The sequence below is a fragment of the Urocitellus parryii genome, chromosome 3 (genome assembly GCF_045843805.1).
Source record: "Urocitellus parryii isolate mUroPar1 chromosome 3, mUroPar1.hap1, whole genome shotgun sequence".
NCBI classification, from domain to species: Eukaryota; Metazoa; Chordata; class Mammalia; order Rodentia; family Sciuridae; genus Urocitellus; species Urocitellus parryii.
The window spans coordinates 94,414,854-94,432,167 of record NC_135533.1 but is presented as its reverse complement, the minus strand read 5'-3'; the positions used below and the strand labels follow the sequence as shown (position 1 = coordinate 94,432,167).

At 35.3% G+C, this 17,314-nt stretch overlaps 1 protein-coding gene across 1 annotated transcript in view; it reads right to left on the bottom strand.

Moving 5' to 3' along the window:
- Nme8 (NME/NM23 family member 8) overlaps window positions 1-17,314 on the bottom strand; it is a 64,951-nt gene continuing 47,637 nt past the window's right edge. The window contains exons 11-15 of the mRNA XM_026387641.2: window positions 15,818-15,962; window positions 14,901-15,008; window positions 10,271-10,422; window positions 1,269-1,413; window positions 1-232 (exon numbers count right to left, since the gene is read on the bottom strand). Of these exons, the coding sequence (XP_026243426.2) occupies window positions 1-232; window positions 1,269-1,413; window positions 10,271-10,422; window positions 14,901-15,008; window positions 15,818-15,962 (782 nt within the window). The remainder of the gene's footprint in view (window positions 233-1,268; window positions 1,414-10,270; window positions 10,423-14,900; window positions 15,009-15,817; window positions 15,963-17,314) is intronic.

Genomic DNA, 17,314 nt, shown 5'->3' with positions numbered 1-17,314 from the left:
TTAATTGTTCTCTGGATTCTCATCGTCTCCAAACACTCTACTAATGGCCTCTGATGCCTCGAGGGTATTTGATGCTCCATGGACAGCATTTTTCAAAATATTTATTCCAAATCTGGCTCGGATGGATTCTGGGGATAGTAGTCTTGCTTCCTCTGGGTCAACTGTACCTATCAATCTTCTCCATTCTGCAATAGCATTCCACCTTGTCAGAACCATGATCAAAGATGGGCCCCTGCAAATAACAACACTTTAGGAAGATATGGGCTGCTTGCCACAGAGCAGATGACATACATGGCTAAAGTCGGAATGTCACAGGCCCAGAACAGCTGGGCCTCTATCCTGTCAGCAGAGGCTGCGTCAGTCTGCACTGTACCTTGACTTTTCTTCTGCTTTTTTTTTTTTTTTTGCATCCTGTTTCTTTCTAGCCCCACCTACATGATGCCCTTAATAAACAACCTGAACTCTGCTGCTTCCAGGAAATAGAACCTGCAACAGAATTCAAAGTTAGTTTTGTTTTCTAAACTGTGATGGTATAGGTACTCAAAGTCTCTAGGTTTCTGTTTATTATTTGTATCTAATGACAACTTACATATTGGCCAACCTTTTGTTGGAACTCTGTAAATTTTGTCTTTCTATATCAACAAAATGACAGTCACTGACAAATGTTCAGGGGAGATAATGCATTTAAAACTGAGAGAGCATTCTGAACTGTAAAGCCTAATAAGTATGTGCATATGTGTGCATGTGTGTAGGTGTTTCTCCAATTTTTTTTTTAACTCAAGGTGAATGGACATGGTTTTTCAGATAATTATGAGCTCTGTGTAAAAGGGACTTCTGTAGAACATCATTATGGAGTAGAGATTCCCTGGGGCCTATCCAAACTCTAGTTTTGTGATTGTGAACAAACGCAGCCCTGGGCCTCTGTTCTCTCATAATCAAAGTAGAAATTCTAGTAAAATTATGACATAGAGTTGTCATAGAATCTAATGAGATATTAAATATAAGTAGGTTAGAAGTAGGCCTGGAATTAAGTAAACACTCAAAAAATGTTAACCTTTAATTCTTGTGGAATGCCTAATGAAGCTGTGTGTTGCCAGAAACAGATCCACCACGTGGAAGAAGGATATTACAAAGCAACATATTTAGTCTTATAATATTTACATATATATAACATTATTAATTATATATATAATATTATATATAATATTACATATAATTATATATATATATATATATATATATATATATACTACATATCATAAACTTACTCAGCTAATACTGCCAACACATCTTTATAAAACTCTTTTTTTTCTATTCGGAAATAAACTTTTTTTGCCTCTTCTGGAGTTAGGACTATTTCCTTCAACTGAGTCAGTTCAAATCCTGAATCCTTGATGATCTTCAGGATGATCTCTAGGGAAAGCAAATATTTGGTTATATTGCAGATTGTTCCACTATTGCTCCATAGATCGAAATAACAGAGGAAAATAAATTTCACTTGCATATTGTGGTTTAAGAAATCAAATCTGAGCCAAACTAAATTAGACTTTAAAGTCAACAAATTGTTACTCAGGAGAGTGTTAAGACATGAATGTATATGTTTAGTCCAGAAACCATCTGGGGCCCTAGAGAACTAACAAAAAGGAGAAGGAGGAACCCTGCCAGACTGCTAAGAATAAAGATGTGTTTTCATCTCCGTGGTATAAATCCCCATGAATTTCACCCTGGAATTGTGTTGAAGTGATGTCTCCTGAAAAGTTAGGTGGTCAGTGTAGGAAGTAAAGTGAATCTTATTAAAATTTCACAATGGCCTTAATATTGAGGACTGCATTCTGGAGACAAAGGACAGAAAGGCACAGTTAAAGTATTCTAAGCAGGACTAAGTTCTGATTTATTCTCCAGGAAGTCAATTTTCTTTGCAGTATGGAGGATGAATTAGGGTGGCAGAGGTGGATGTGGCCTTGTGTGTTCAAGGCATCCGTTCTCTGAAAAAAAAAGCAGCATATTGGAAAATAAAAGTTGATTTCTATACTTGGTAATAAGCAGAAAGGAAGAAGGTGGCTGAGGTAAAATGATCCTAGATAAATAGGGAATATTGAAAGAGACATAGATCCACCCGCTGCCAAGGCCTACCTGATACAAAAACTACTCATCATACAAATCTGAGAGAACATTCTGAACTGAGAAGCTAAGAAAGATAAACCCAAAGTCTCTTTAACTCTTAGTGAACCACATAAAGGAGATTGTGCAGGCAGGTCCAACATGCAATAATAAATGCTACCATGCACCCTGAATCTTACCTAAACTCCCCAAAGAGATCCAATTAAAATCACTTTTGTGATTAACAATATTTTTCTTCCCCCAGCAAAGAAAGGAAGAAGGAAGGAAGGTAGGTAGGTAGCAGGCAGCAGCAAAAGGTCAACAAAACAAAAGACATCATAACACAACACTTTAACATGGATCAAGAAGTTTGCACATGAAAACACCATGAATCAAAACTTTGAAACTGTTAATCAAAAAGTAGATGTAAAATAAAAGCTAACTGCATTCGATAAAGAAATCAAAGGAAAAGATAAAACCATTATGGAAATAGAGACCAAATTAAATGAGGTCTAGTGGATATGTGACAGAGAGAATGGGAATAAAATTAGCTAAAAGAGAGAAAATGGAATGAAGAATGAAAAGATGATAAAAGGGAAAGTAATGGGTATAGAGGTTAGAGGTTGGGCAAAAATAAGCTTATATACTTGTGTGTGTGTGTGTGTGTGTGTGTGTACATATGTGCATGCATGTGTATGTGTGTGTACAAAATTAAATATTACGTATTTATTTTTAAAATTTTATCTTGTCATACTAAAAGAAAAGAAAATTAAAGTTATGACAGGGAATCTCCTGTTATTTCCAGTGAAGTCCTTAAGGAAAAAAAAATCAGAACAAAGAAAGAAAGCTGACATTTGAAACTGTAAGTCATGGTAGATTTAGGACAGCAGTTTAGAGGAAGGCTGAATTCCTAGTTGCTCCATTGATAACAATTCAACCATCAGAAGTACTACTCCTCAGTGAGGTGGGTAAAGATGGATTTTATTAAAATCTGTATTAGACAGTCAGAATGTCTTAGAGACTCAGACTCAGACTCTTTTCTTCTCCTTCTAACAACCAAATTATATCATTATCTCTTTCTCTCTTGCTTTACCTTGTTCTTCCTATTTTTTTCTCTTCCTTCCTTATAACTCTCACCTGCTATATCTCCTCTGAATTCTCTGTTCACTTTTTTGAAAATCTAAACTCTTTTCTACCTTCCTACCACATTTTCTCTTCTTCTAATTAGCTGTATTTTATCATCTTTTAGAATTGGTTTACATAACTCCTGCCTCTACTATTAATATTAATGAAATTATTACGGTGGTGGATGACCTACTTGATACCTGCTAGTTGCTTTAAAGCCAGATCTAGTTTTTTTTTTTCACTATTGAAAAATAGTTAATCCCATCATTCCTGCTTTTTTTTTTCTTTCTTTTTTTGTGTGTGGTAATTAGTGTTGTAGATGTCATGGTAGAATCTGGATATTTATTTTAATGCTATATGGTGTTTGCACCATATAGTTTGTCTTGCCCTTTTCTAGGTACTGGGAACCTACAGGGACACTACAAATTCACCAGGTAGAGACTCTGCTGTTGAACTAAACCAATTTTCATACACAAATTAATGATACTCAATCTTCAGCTATGTGTTAATACAAATAGAAGAGATAAAAACATAAACAAATGACCAGGTCCCAAGTGGAGGCAGACAGGGGTGGGCCCCCAGGTCCCACTATGGACATCTACTGCTACAACACAAACAGAGAATTAATGAAAAGGCTGTGGATATCAAGGGTTCTAAACCTAGATCACTCTAGGACTTTGGCAAGGGCAGATTGTGCCCTAAAAAGGCCTACACATAAGAGCAGAAGACAAATACCTCACAACAGATGCATAAAACCCAACATAGGAATACAAGAAATATGGAAAAGCAAGCTAACACAACATCCAGTAAAGCTCATATTTCACCAGTAACTGACCCCAAAGATATTGATTGAAGTAGATGAAACATCAAATAAGGAATTCAAAAGAATCATTACAAAGATGATCAATGAATTCCAAGAGAATACTGAAAAACAACTTAATGAATTAAGGAAGTCAATACAGAACATGGAGGAGAAATTCCTATCAGGAGATAGAAATATTGAAAAAGGACAGAAATCCTGGAAATGAAACACACTAAAAATAAAAAGTTCAGCTGAAAATCTCTCTAATCGAGTAGACCATGCTGAAGGCAGAATCTCAGAGCTGTAAGAAAAAGTAATCAGCCTTGAATATTCAGACACTATTAAAGAAAACGAGTAATCATGATCAGAATTTACAGGAACTTTGAGTCAACATTGAGAGACCAAATTTAAGAGCCACTGGACTTGAGAAGTGTTCTGAGATTCAAGCTAAGGGAACTGATAACCTCTTCAGGTAAATAATGGCAGAGAATTCTCCAAAAACTTGAGAATGAGATGGAAATCCAGATACAGGAGGCATTCAGAATCCCAAATAGGCAAGATCACTAAAGAACCTCTCCACAACATATTGTAATTAAAATGCCTAACATACAAAACAAGGATAGAATTTTAAAATCCCCAAGACAAAAATGTCAGGTTACATTTAGAGGCAAGCCTATCAGTATCACTTCCAATTTCTCTGCACAACCTCTAAAAGCCAGAAGGGCTTGAAATGATGTGCTCCAAATCCTGAAAGAAAATAACTGTCAAACAAGACTGCCATATCCAGCAAAGCTATCCTTCAAGATCAAAATGGAAATAAAAACCTACCCAGATAAGCAGAAACTAGAATTTATGACACCTAAACTTGCACTACCAAACTTATATAACAAAATGCTTCACACAGAAGAAATCAAAAACAAACCCCAGAGTGTAAAAATGAACAAATCATATTTGAGGAGTAGCAAAGCAAATGAGAAATAAGACCAAATTAAACATTACAAATAAATCAAAATGGCAGTAATTAATGACTAGCTCTGTAATAACATTGAACATAAACAGTCTCAACTCTCCAATTGAAAGACACAGGCTGTCAGAATGGATTAAAGAAACAAGACCCAACTGTATGTTATTTGCAAGAAGTACACCTTAGGGGCACATACAATCACAGGCTAAAAGTAAAAAGGTGGAAATGGATATACAAGGCGAGTAGAACCTAAAAAAAAAAAAAAAAAAAAAAAAAAAGAACAAAACAAAACAAACAAAAAACCAGAAGTAGCAACTCTCCAATTTGACAAAGCAGACTACAAACCAAAATTAAATTAATCAGAAGAGATAAAGAAAGTCACTTCAGCTAGGTAAATGTAGAAATCAAAAAATATGTAGCTAATTACACAGCAGACATTACTCAAACTGAAGCCTCACGGAGACTCCAGTACAATAATACTGGTGATTTCAACATACCTCTCTCACATTAGATAGATCATCCAGATTTAAAACCTCAGTAAAGACTCTTTGGACATGGTAAATATTACAACTAAATGTACTTAACAAATATCTGTAGAATGTTTCATCCAACAACAAATGAATACATTTTTTCTCAGAAACTCACGAAACCTTCTCCAAAATAGACCATATTTCAAGTCTCAAAGAACTCTGAGCAAATACATGAAAAACTGATATAATTCCTTGTATATTATCAGATCATAATGGAATAAAATTAGAAATCAAACAATACCTGCAGAAACTATGTAAACACATGGAGATTGAACACTTTGGAATGATGAATAGAAATCAAGGGAGAAATTTAAAAATCTTAGACTCTAATAAGAATAATGATACAATATATCAGAATCATTGAAACACTATAAAGGCAGTTCTAAGAGGAATGTTTATAGCTATGAGTTCCTACATAAAAAATCAGAAAGATTCCATATAAACAACCTAATGATACATCTCAAGACCCTCAAAAGGAAAGAACAAACCAATTCCAAAAGCCGTAAAAAGAAGGAAATAATTAAGATCTGAGATGAAATTGAGAATAAAAAAAAAACAATATGAAGGATCAAAATGAAACAGAGTTGACTCTTTGAAAATATAAACAAGATTGTTAAGCCCTTAACCAAACTAGCCAACAGAAAAAGAGAGAAAGTCCAAAGTAATAAAGTTAGAGATGAAAATGGAGAAATGACCACAGACATCACAGAAATCAAGAGGAGTATTAGGGACAACTTTGAAAAATTATACTTCAAAAATTGGAAAACCTAGAGGAAATGGATACATTCTATCAAATCTTTAAAGAAGAATGAATGCCAATGCACCTCAAATTATTCCATAAAATTGAAAGGTATGAAACATTTCCAAATTTATTCTATGAAGCTAATATCACACTCTTACCAAAACCAGATAAGAACACATTAAGGAAAGAAAACTACCGAAGAATATTCCTTATTAACTTACATGCAAAAAATAGATAATAAAATATTAGCAAGTTATGTTCAACAAAATGTTAAGAAGATTGTGTGCTTGACCATGTTGGTTTTATTCCTGAAATGCAAGGATGGTTTAACATATACAAATCAAGAAATGTAATTCATCACATAAATAGAACTAAGGACAAAAAGCAATTAGTTATTTTGGTAGATGCAAATACAAAAAAAGGTCTTTGACCAAATTCAGCACCTATTCATGATAAAATACTGAAGAAATGATGGACATATATGGACATAAAGGACATATATGAAAAACCTAAAGCCAGCCTCATAGCAAATGGGGAAAAACTCAAAGTATTTCCTTTAAAATCTGGGACAAGACAAGGATGTACATTTTTTTTTTTGAGAGAGAGAGAGAGAGAGACAGACAGACAGACCAGACAGACAGACAGAGACAGAGAGATAAAGAGAGAGAAAATTTTTTTATTATTTATTTTTTAGTTTTCGGCAGATACAACATCTTTGTATGTGGTACTGAGGATCGAACCCGGGCCGCACGCTTGCCAGGCGAGCGCACTACCGCTTGAGCCACATCCCCAGCCCAAGGATGTCCATTTTAAATACTTCCATTTAATATTACACTAGAAATTCTATCCAAAAGAATTAGGCAAGAAAAAGCAATAAAAAGGATAAAAATAGGAAAGGAAGAAGTCAAATTATCATGATTACAGGTGATATAATCCTATACCTTGATGATAAAAAAAGACTCCATCAAAAGACTACAGCTAATAAACCATTTGGCAAAGTAGCAGTTTATAAAATCAGCATACAAAAATCAGTAGCATTCCTGTATACCAAGAACAAATCTTTTGAGAAAGAAATCAGATAAATAATACTATTCCATTCACAATAGCTTCAAAAAATTACACAGGAAGAAATATAACGAAGAAGCTGAAAGATCTCTACAATAAAAAAAAAAACTATAGAAAATTGAAGAAAGAAATTTAAAAAGACCTCAGAAGATGGAAAGACCTCCCATGTTCATTGTTAGGCAGAATTAAATTATTAAAATGTCCATAAAACAAAAAGCAATATACAGGTTCAAATACAATTCCCATCAAAATACCAATGAAATTATCCACAGAACTAGAAAATATAGTCCTAAAATTCATTTGGAAGAATAAAAGACTCAGAAGAGCCAAAGCAATTCTAGACCCAGAAGGCAATGCTGGAAGCATCACAATACCTGTCTTCACACCATACTAAAAAGCTATAATATCAAAAAGTTCATGGTACTGGTATAAAAACAGACATAGAGACAAACCCACACATCTACACTCATCTGATCCTTGAAAAAGGTGCCCCAAACATACATTGGAGAAATGACAAGTGGTACTGAGAAAGCTGGTTATCCATATGTAGAATAATGAAACTAGACCCTTATTTCTCATCCTGTGCAAAAATAAACTCAAAATGAAGCAAAGACCTAGGTTTTAGACATAAACTTTGCAACTCCTAGAAGAAAACATAAGGTCAACACTCCAGCATAATGGCACAGGCAATGATTTCTCAACAGGACACCCAAAGCTCAGGAAATAATGCTTAGAGTTAAAAATGGGATGGCATCAAATTTAAAAGCTTCTGCACAGCAAAAGAAAATATTAGAAATGTAAAGAGAGAACCTACAGAATGGGAGAAAATCTTTGCTAGCTACTCTTCTGACAGAGGCTTAATATGTATAATACACAAGGAACTCAAAAAATGTTACATCAAGTATGTCAATTAAAAAAATGGACCAAAAAATTAAACATTCAAAAGAAGAAATACAAATGGCCAATAAATATATTTAAAAAATGCTCAATATCAGCAGTCACCATTATGAATCAGAACTAGAGGAGAAATAGAAACATACTAAAAATAGGTAACTAGGGGCTGGGGTAGTGGCTCAGTGGTAGAGCATACACCTAGCAAGTGCAAGGCCCTGGGTTCTATCCTCAGCATCACATAAAATAAATAAATAAATAAGCAAATAAAATAAAGGTATTGTGTCTAACTACAACTAAAAAATAAATATTAAAAAAATAAGTAATTAATGTATTGCCAACAGATCTAGACAGATAAAGGTGGGGAAAAATAAAGTAAGGGTATCAAACATGAATCAAACAGCCAGTAAAGTAGGGATTATATTCAAACTTTGCACCATGAAAATAGAGAACATCCCCTCTCACACATACAGAAGATTCACAAGCATTTACCAGATGGCAATTAAATGAAACCACAACAATTTCAGTAAAGAAATAAGGGGAAAAATTCTCTAATCACAACACACTGAAGTATGACACTAATAAAAGATAGAATTTCTCTTTCATTAGAATAATTTGGTTAAAACATCTATTTTCAAAAAGTAAACTGATTTATTGAATGACTTGAAGATCCAAAGGAAAACTCAAGCCAAAATTGAAAAATTTCTAAAATCTAATAATAATGAAAATACTGTGCCATCAGAAACTGTGGCTTTAATTCAGTAACAGGAAAATGTATAACCTAAAAAACTTACATTGGGCTGGCGATGTGGCTCAAGCGGTAGCGTGCTCGCCTGGTATGCACGGGGCACTGGGTTCGATCCTCAGCACCACATAAAAATAAAATAAAGATGTTGTGTCCACCAAAAACTAAAAAATAAACATTAAAAAATTCTCTCTCTCTTAAAAAATTATTTAAAAAATCATTAAAAATAAAGGGATAAAAGTGAATGAATTATATATTTAACTTAAAAAAACTAGAAGAACATAAAATTTTAAATAATACTAAGAAATAAAAGAAAGGAAATAATGAAGATAAGATAAAAAGAGAACTCATAAATAAATCAAATTCTTGTTTGAAAGACAACAAAAATGTAAGAAATGGCAAGGTAAACAGTCTTTTAAACAGAGGAAATAGGAGAAGAAGAAATTACTCAGCAAACTTGATAAGGATGGAATAGATAATTTCCTAGGAAAATTCAATTTTGTGAAATTAATTCCAGGGGAGATAGAAAGTTTAACTAGATCAATTTCCATAAAATGGAGAAAAACAACAGGTCAAAATGTCCACAGGAAAATTCTAACAACCCTTCAAATGTCAATTCCAGTGCTGCTTAAACTCTTTCAGAATACTGAAAATATGTTCATTTATGAAGCATTCCACTGTTACCTAAATTTGATAAAACTTGCACAAAAAAAATTTTAAAAGAAATACCAAGCTCACTTTTAAGTTTCAGTGCAAAAAAAAATATCAAATGAAATGTAAGCAAATATAACAGAAAAGCATATCTGAAAATGCATCATGACTTAGGTGAGATTTATAAGGAATGAAAAGATAGCTCAATATTAGGAATACCCTTACTATCATCTTCAGTGTGAATATACATATGGAGAGGGAAATCATCATTTAGGTCGACTCTGCAATGAAATTCAACAAAATTTGTTGTTGTTTTTGTTTGTTCATTTGTTCTTTTGGTGCTGGGAATCAAATCCAGGGGCCTCATATATTCTAAACACATGTTCTACCAGTCCAGTGTAATTTTTGACTACAAGAGAGACAGAGAGAAGAATGGGGGGGGACAGAAGAGACAAAGAGAAACAGAAAATGAGAGAAATACAGAGCTGAAATTATGATCAAGTGCACATGCAAACATGACAAAGTCAATTGCTGAACCTAGACGGAGGGATTTGTATAGTAATTGCATTATTCTTATAACTTTTCTATAGTTACAAAATTTTCACAAATTCTGGAAGAAAAATGCATGCATTCACTTTTATTTTAAAATGCTTACCTCTTTGTTCATGTGTTACATGAGGCTTAATCAATGCTAAAGTGCTCTGAAGAGGAAAGAAATACTCTATATCCCTTTGAGCAATTTCGCTGGAATTGCTTCCATACAACTGGTTGAAAGGTAGTCCATCCATTGCAAACCGAGCACATAAACTTTGAAAAAAGAAGTCAAGTTAAAAAAAAAACTAATATAACAATGCCACATGATTTAACACCATTTATGTAAGTTGTTCAAAAGCTATCAAGAAATAGCAACACATCTGGATCTAGGTACTCTGACATAGGAAGTCATTATACAGTGGCATGGGCCATGCTATTTCCTTTCAAATATAGAACAATCATTAGGAATAAAGGAGGTAATCACTTAAATCATCATGGTAATGGATATTGCTAGATAAATATGAAAGAAGAAATGGATACTCTGCCTAGTGAAAAAGCTCAGATCCTATAGAATCCTGGTTGCATTATTTTTTAACTGTGTGATACTGGGCAGTGAGTAAACTACTCTGTGCTTCATTGTCTCAAAACTTTTAGAAGGTGGTTTTGGGGATGCAGTCAAATGGTGATTTGAAACATATGGTGCATACATTCATGCATATGGTGCATGAATTCTTAATATTTCTTCCCCTGCTCTCCAGGAAATATTATTAAGAGTTAGATGGCATCTGACTTTATGCCAAAGATAACAAATTATTAACATTGAATCCAGGAGATACTATAATAGAATCCTCCAGGTAAGTAAGCACAGCATTAAAAGAGGAGCATATGGTACAGCTTTGTAGAAAGAAGCTGAGAGATGTCAACTACACTGGAGAATCCATGTTGGGTTGCAGCATTTATTCTGCTTTTGCTTCCATTCCTAAGGAAGATTATGGGTCTCACAAATCAATTATTGTTCCTGAATTCCGTCAGTTGTCTTCGTTATCTGTCTCTCTATTGATGCTTAGTTCAGGAAAGGAGACCCTTTCTGCCCATCTAAATTTCTGCCCTTAAAAAATCAGTCCTGAGCAGCCAACCCAACAAAATCCAGCTCTGCTGAATAATATCCTTTCCTGCTCAGAATGATGTATTGTCGCATATTGGCTTTCTTTAATAACTTTTTGTCTTTTTTGTTTCAGTAACCCAGTCATATTTCCTTTTTGCCATATCCACTTGACCATTCCATGTGGCCCTTGGCTATTCCCACACCTCTGGTTTGAAGATAATTCTTTTCCAAGTCCCCTGAAGCCTGTGATTGCTGGGAATGGGGAATTTTCACAGTGAATGACAATGTAAGCCGTTCTACAACCAGCCCCGCTGTTCAGCCATTAACCATGATTACTGGCAAAAGAGTCCTTAGGGGTAAAAGTTACTGAAGGATAAACTACAGGGAAGAAAGGTTGAGAATGAGTGGTTGCAAGTGACATCTTTCAGATAAACCAGTACACAGAAAAAAATCTGATGACCAAGTGAAGGAAAGGGGCAGAGCTCTCTCAAAGAGTTATTTCTAAAGTTGTCCATGAGAGCTAAATAGAGCCAAGGAAACTGGAAATGGAGATACCAAAGAATAATAATGGCCATGAACTTAGGGTATTCCCACATAATATTAGTCAAAACCTTGAGAGGGGCAGTCACTGAGCATCTGTGCTTAGCATAAAGGTCTCTGTACTGATGTGCAATCTCCATCTTTAGAACCACATGTCTAGACCAGTTTGCCTGTGGGCATAAGCCTGTGACAACAGGAGTTTCTCTGTGGCACCATGCCTTGCATTCTATGGTACAGGTGATTGAGAGGGTCTATGGCCCTCTGCTCACACCATTTGCAGAGTGATCAATCTGTATTATCTTTGCAGTAACTGGCACTGAGGCTGATTAAGTGGTAAAATGTGCCGTGCAGGAAAAGTAAGATTCAATTATATCCTACCCCAGATAAATCATTTCACTTTCAAGTGATGCTTCATATGTACCTTTATTTACTATGTCAACACATAGGTCAAGTTTGCTGTGCCTTATGAAGCATCCTTTCTCATGTACACTGGAAAGAAGAGCCTTTCTTCTCCTCAGTTAAATCCTAGCTTGAAATCAGTATGAAAAATTCAAGTGAATTGTAATTCTCTTTGTTTCCCCAAGTTACACACCAAGCATGAAGTGGCAAGAGTTATTATTCCTATCTTCCGGATTTTACCAAGCCCAATAGCTAAGATCAATTAATATTGAAATACTGCCTGCTCTGTGCCAGGTATCATGCCATATGTCAACCTGATAACAGAGTTTTGTTGACTTCTAAGATTCATCAGTCAACTAACTCAGTAAATTAGAGTACATACTCAGTTAGTCATCATTATCTTGAAACTCTGTGATCATGTAAAGAGGCTGCAGTTGCCATCATATCCCTTTCTCAGAAGAACTTTCTCCTAAATAGCAAGTGAAATGGATATTTCTTCCAAAAGATGACCTGTTGGTTCGGTTTTTACCTATTAGTTCCCAGTCCCAAGTCAAGCATCTCACAACCTTCTCTTGCAAAACATTGTCCAACTTCAAGCTTCTTGTGGTATAGATATTAGGTGTCCCCCAAAAGTTCATGTGTGAGACAATGCAAGAAGGTCTGGAAGTGACATGTTTGAGTTGTGAAAGCCTTAACTTAATCAGTGCATTAATATCCTGATAGGGATTAACTGAGTAGTAATTGTAGGCAGGTAGGGTGTGGCTAAAGGAGGAGGGTCACTGGGGTTGTGTCTTGAAGTTTGCATTTGTCCTGGTGATGAGAGTTGGTGCCATGTCCCCACCTGCTTTTCTCTGCTATGTATGTCCTCTGAGTTTTCCCTCATCTTGGGCCCCAAGGAATAAATCAGCCATCTATGAATTTAGATTTGTGAAACCATGAGCCTCAAAATAAAATTTTCTTCCTCTAAAATTTTTCTTGTCAGGTCTTTTGGTCAGAAGAGAAAAAAAAACTGACTAAAACAGACATTGGTACCAAAAAGTCACAGCTGCTACTATGACTAACCTGACCATATAGTTCAGAGGATTTTGGAGCTTTTTTAAATTTGTGAGAGGATTTTTGGAAAGTTTAATGATGCAAGATGAAAAAGGTTTAGAATGTTGTTAGTAGAGCTTAATGGGTGATGGTGATTATGATGGAAATTCATAAGACCATAATACCAACAGGACTGTGGACAATAAAGATGGGGCTCATGAGGTTTCAGAGGAGGAATCTATTGGAAGTTGGACCAAAGTTATTCATGTTATATTCTGGCTAAGAAGTCGCCTATGTTTTGGCTGTGTCCTAAGGCTTTCTGTGAGGCTTCATTTAAAGATGATGGGCTGGTGGAGGAAATTTCAAGGCGGCACAGCCTTTGGTGTGGGGGCTGTTACGGATGTTGCTGGCAGTGTTTAGTGAAGTTTGCCATGCTAATCAAGAGCAGAAAGATTTGAAAAGCTTGCAGTTTGGTCAGAAAATTAGGAGTCAAATTGAAGCTAGCTAGTTGTGAGAAGGAAGCTGAAGTGGCAGTAGATATCTCTATAATTTAGAAATGCCAGTAACAGGGGACATTGACCTAGCAAAGGTGCAGAAATTGAACAGAGACAAGCCAACAGAGAGGCCATGTGGACTGCAACCAGCAAAGCCTAATGTTTTCTCAGAAGGGGCAGAGCTACAAATACCCTTTGTAGAAAACATTAGGATGCCATGTGCCCTAGGTGCTGGGCATGGAGCTTCAGGACTTGTTTGCCTAGTTAGATTTTGGCATTGCTTTGGTCCCATCTCTTCTTTCTATGCACATATTTCTCCCTTTTGGAATGGAAATATTGACTCTGTGCCTTTATATATCAGATATAGATATAATTATATATACTATATATATAACTAGATATAATTTTTACAGGGGCTCATGCTAAGAGTTTGCGTCTCAGAGGAGACTTTGGACTTGTACTTTTGGGTGATCCTGAACTGTTGAGAATATGGGAAACCACATGGGAAACCTTGAAAATGGACTAAATATATTTTGCATTGTGTGATGATCATAAGCTTTGAGGAGCCAGGGATAATATGTTATGATTTTGATATTAGGTGTTCCACAAAAGCTCAAAAGGAGGTTTAGAGGTGAAATACTTGGATTATGAGATCATCCGTCTAATCAGTACATTAATCTCACGATAGGTATTAACTGACTGGTCACTGTAGTCAGGTAGGGTGTGACTGGAGGTAGGTCACTGGGGACATGCCTTTGGGGTTTATATTTTGTCCTCTTGAGGAAAACTCACCCCTACCCCTTTTTTCCTGGTGCCATGTTCCCAGGGGGCTTTTCTCCTCCACACCCTTCAGCCGTGATGTTCTACCTCACTTCCTCAAGCCCTGAAAAATTGAGTCAGCCATCTATGAACTAAGATGTCTGAAATTGTCACCCTCAAAACAAACTTTTTTTCCTCTAATTGTTCTTGTCAGGTCTTTGGGTCACAGCAACTAAAACAGCTGTCAAAAACAGAGCTGGTTTTGGACAAGACATCCATCATAATCTGTTTACTACTTCTTAAGGAATAGAAGGTTTTCTGAGAAGCTTCTTTTCACCAAATCTGTTCCTTTACCCTACACTAAAGTGAAATCAAATGGACCCATGAAAAAAAATCTAAGGAACCCATGATATGAATCCTACCTCTCTGGAAAATCTTCATTGACTTCATTAACATTTGTTGGTCCCAGTAGCTTTTTCCAGTATTGTAAACCATTTTCTCTCAATAAAACAAGGAGAAGAGATGGACCACTGTTAGAAAAGAAACAACAATTAAATAAAGTGTGGTTCAGTGTCCAATGACATGTACATAATACAAATATATGTTGTTAAACAGACTAAAAAACAAGTCAAAATAATTCTTGAAGTGTCTGAATTTCTATTGATAGCCTTTCTTTTTTTTCCCAAATATTTATTTTTTACTTGTAGTTGGACACAATATCTTTATTTTATTTATTTATTTTTATGTGGTGCTTACGATAGAACCCAGGGTCTTGCACATGCAAAGCAAGCGCTCTGCTGCTGAGCCACAACCCCAGCCCTATTGATAGCCTTTCAAGAGCATGTTTTAAAAAGGTAAGTAGAGAAAGAAAATGAAGAGAAGACCTGTGGTTCTTTGGGAGCAGTTCTTTTGAGGCTCCTGTGCTCCTGCTGGCTTATGTACCCTTGCTGTATATCTGCTTCTGCTGCTATTTCAGTTACTCTTCTAGGTATCTCAAAATTTTCTAGCATACAATTCATTTCCTAGGACTGCTGATTTGTAGGATTAAGAAAGCCCAGATCAATAGTCAATTCAGACTAACCCAGAGCCAGTGCTCTGTCTGTACCTGAATTTCTGGCATCAATTCAACTAGATGCCAGTAACATCTCAATGCTCTAGTAAAATCCCAGGAAAACCAGAGAAGACAAGGAGCTGAGTAGAAAACTGGGATAGTGTAAGTATTTTCAAAAAAAGTAGACTCAGAGCATGTTTGCAAAAAGAATAGAAAGCAGGGTTAAGAGAAGGCTTAAATGACTTAAAAATAAGTCACATATTTTTATAAACATGGATTCTACTTTACCTCATCATATTTTCTATAAGTTTGTCATAGTAGTCTTCATTTTCATATTCCTCACACAGCATTTGAGCTTCTTCTTCGGACAATTCTGTTTGTCTGTGATACAGTATTTTAAAGCCTTCAGCTTCAATAACATCCCAAACCTCATCTAAATAAAAGTAATCACATAATAAGTTTCAACCTGTGTCATAGGAACAACACAGAATATCATGAGGGCAAATAATACATTTCTTTCTCAAAGGAAATATAAAAGTTCACAAAAATAACTTCTTAGGTTTCAATTTCAGGTGAATGATGCTTCTTTTCTAAAAAAATTTTATTTGTTCTAATTAGTTATACATGGTAGCATTTTGATTCATTGGACACAAATGGAACACAACTTTTCATTTCTCTGGTTGTACATGATGTAGAGTCACACCACACGTGCAGTCATACATGTACCAAGGTTAATGATGTTCATCTCATTCCACCATCTTTCCTGCCCCCATTCCCCCTCCCTTTCCCTCCCTCATCTTTGTGTAATCAAAGTTCCTTCATTCTCCCTACACTACACACACACACACACACACACACACACACTATTATAGATTAGCATTCACTTATCAGAGAGAATATTTGGCCTTTGGTTTTTTGGAATTGGCTTACTTAGCTTAGAATGATATTCTCCAAATCCATCCATTTACCTGCAAATGCCATAATTTTATTTTCTTTTAATGCTGAGTAATATTCCATTGTGTATATGTACCACAGTTTCTTTATCCATTCATCTGTTGAAGGACATTGAGGTTGGTTCCACATTTTAGCTATTATGAACTGAGCTTCTATTGAACATTGATGTGATTATGTCAGTATAGTATGCTGATTTTAAGTCCTTTGAGTACAGACCTAGGAGTGGGATAGCTGGGTCAAAAGGTGGTTATATTTTAAGTTTTCCAAGGAATCTCCATACTCTTTTTCCATATAGATTATACCAATTAACAGTCCCACCAGCAATGTATGACTGTACCTTTTTCTTCACATCCTCACCAATTATTCTTGATAATTGACATTATTACTGGAGTGAGATAAAATCTTAGTTTTGATTTGCATTTCTCTAATTATTAGAGAAGTTGAAATTTTTTTCATATATTTGTTGAATGATTGTATATCTTCTTCTGAGAAGTATCTGTTCAATTCCTTAGCCCATTTATTGGTTGGGGTTTTTTTTTTTTGGTGTTAAGTTTTTGAGTTCTTTACATATCCTGAGATTAGTGCTCTATCTGATGTGTGTGTGGTAAAAATGTGCTCCCATTCTGTAGGCTCTCTCTTCACTTAATTAGTTGTTTCTTTTGCTGAGAAGAAGCTATTTAGTTTGAATCCACCACATTTATTAATTCTTGATTTTATTTCTTGCACTTTAGGAGTCTGGCTAAGGAAGTCAGAACCTAATTCAACATGATGAAGAGGGTGTCTGGTCCAATTCCTAGGTCCTGGATCCAATTTGAGTGGAGTTTTGTGCAA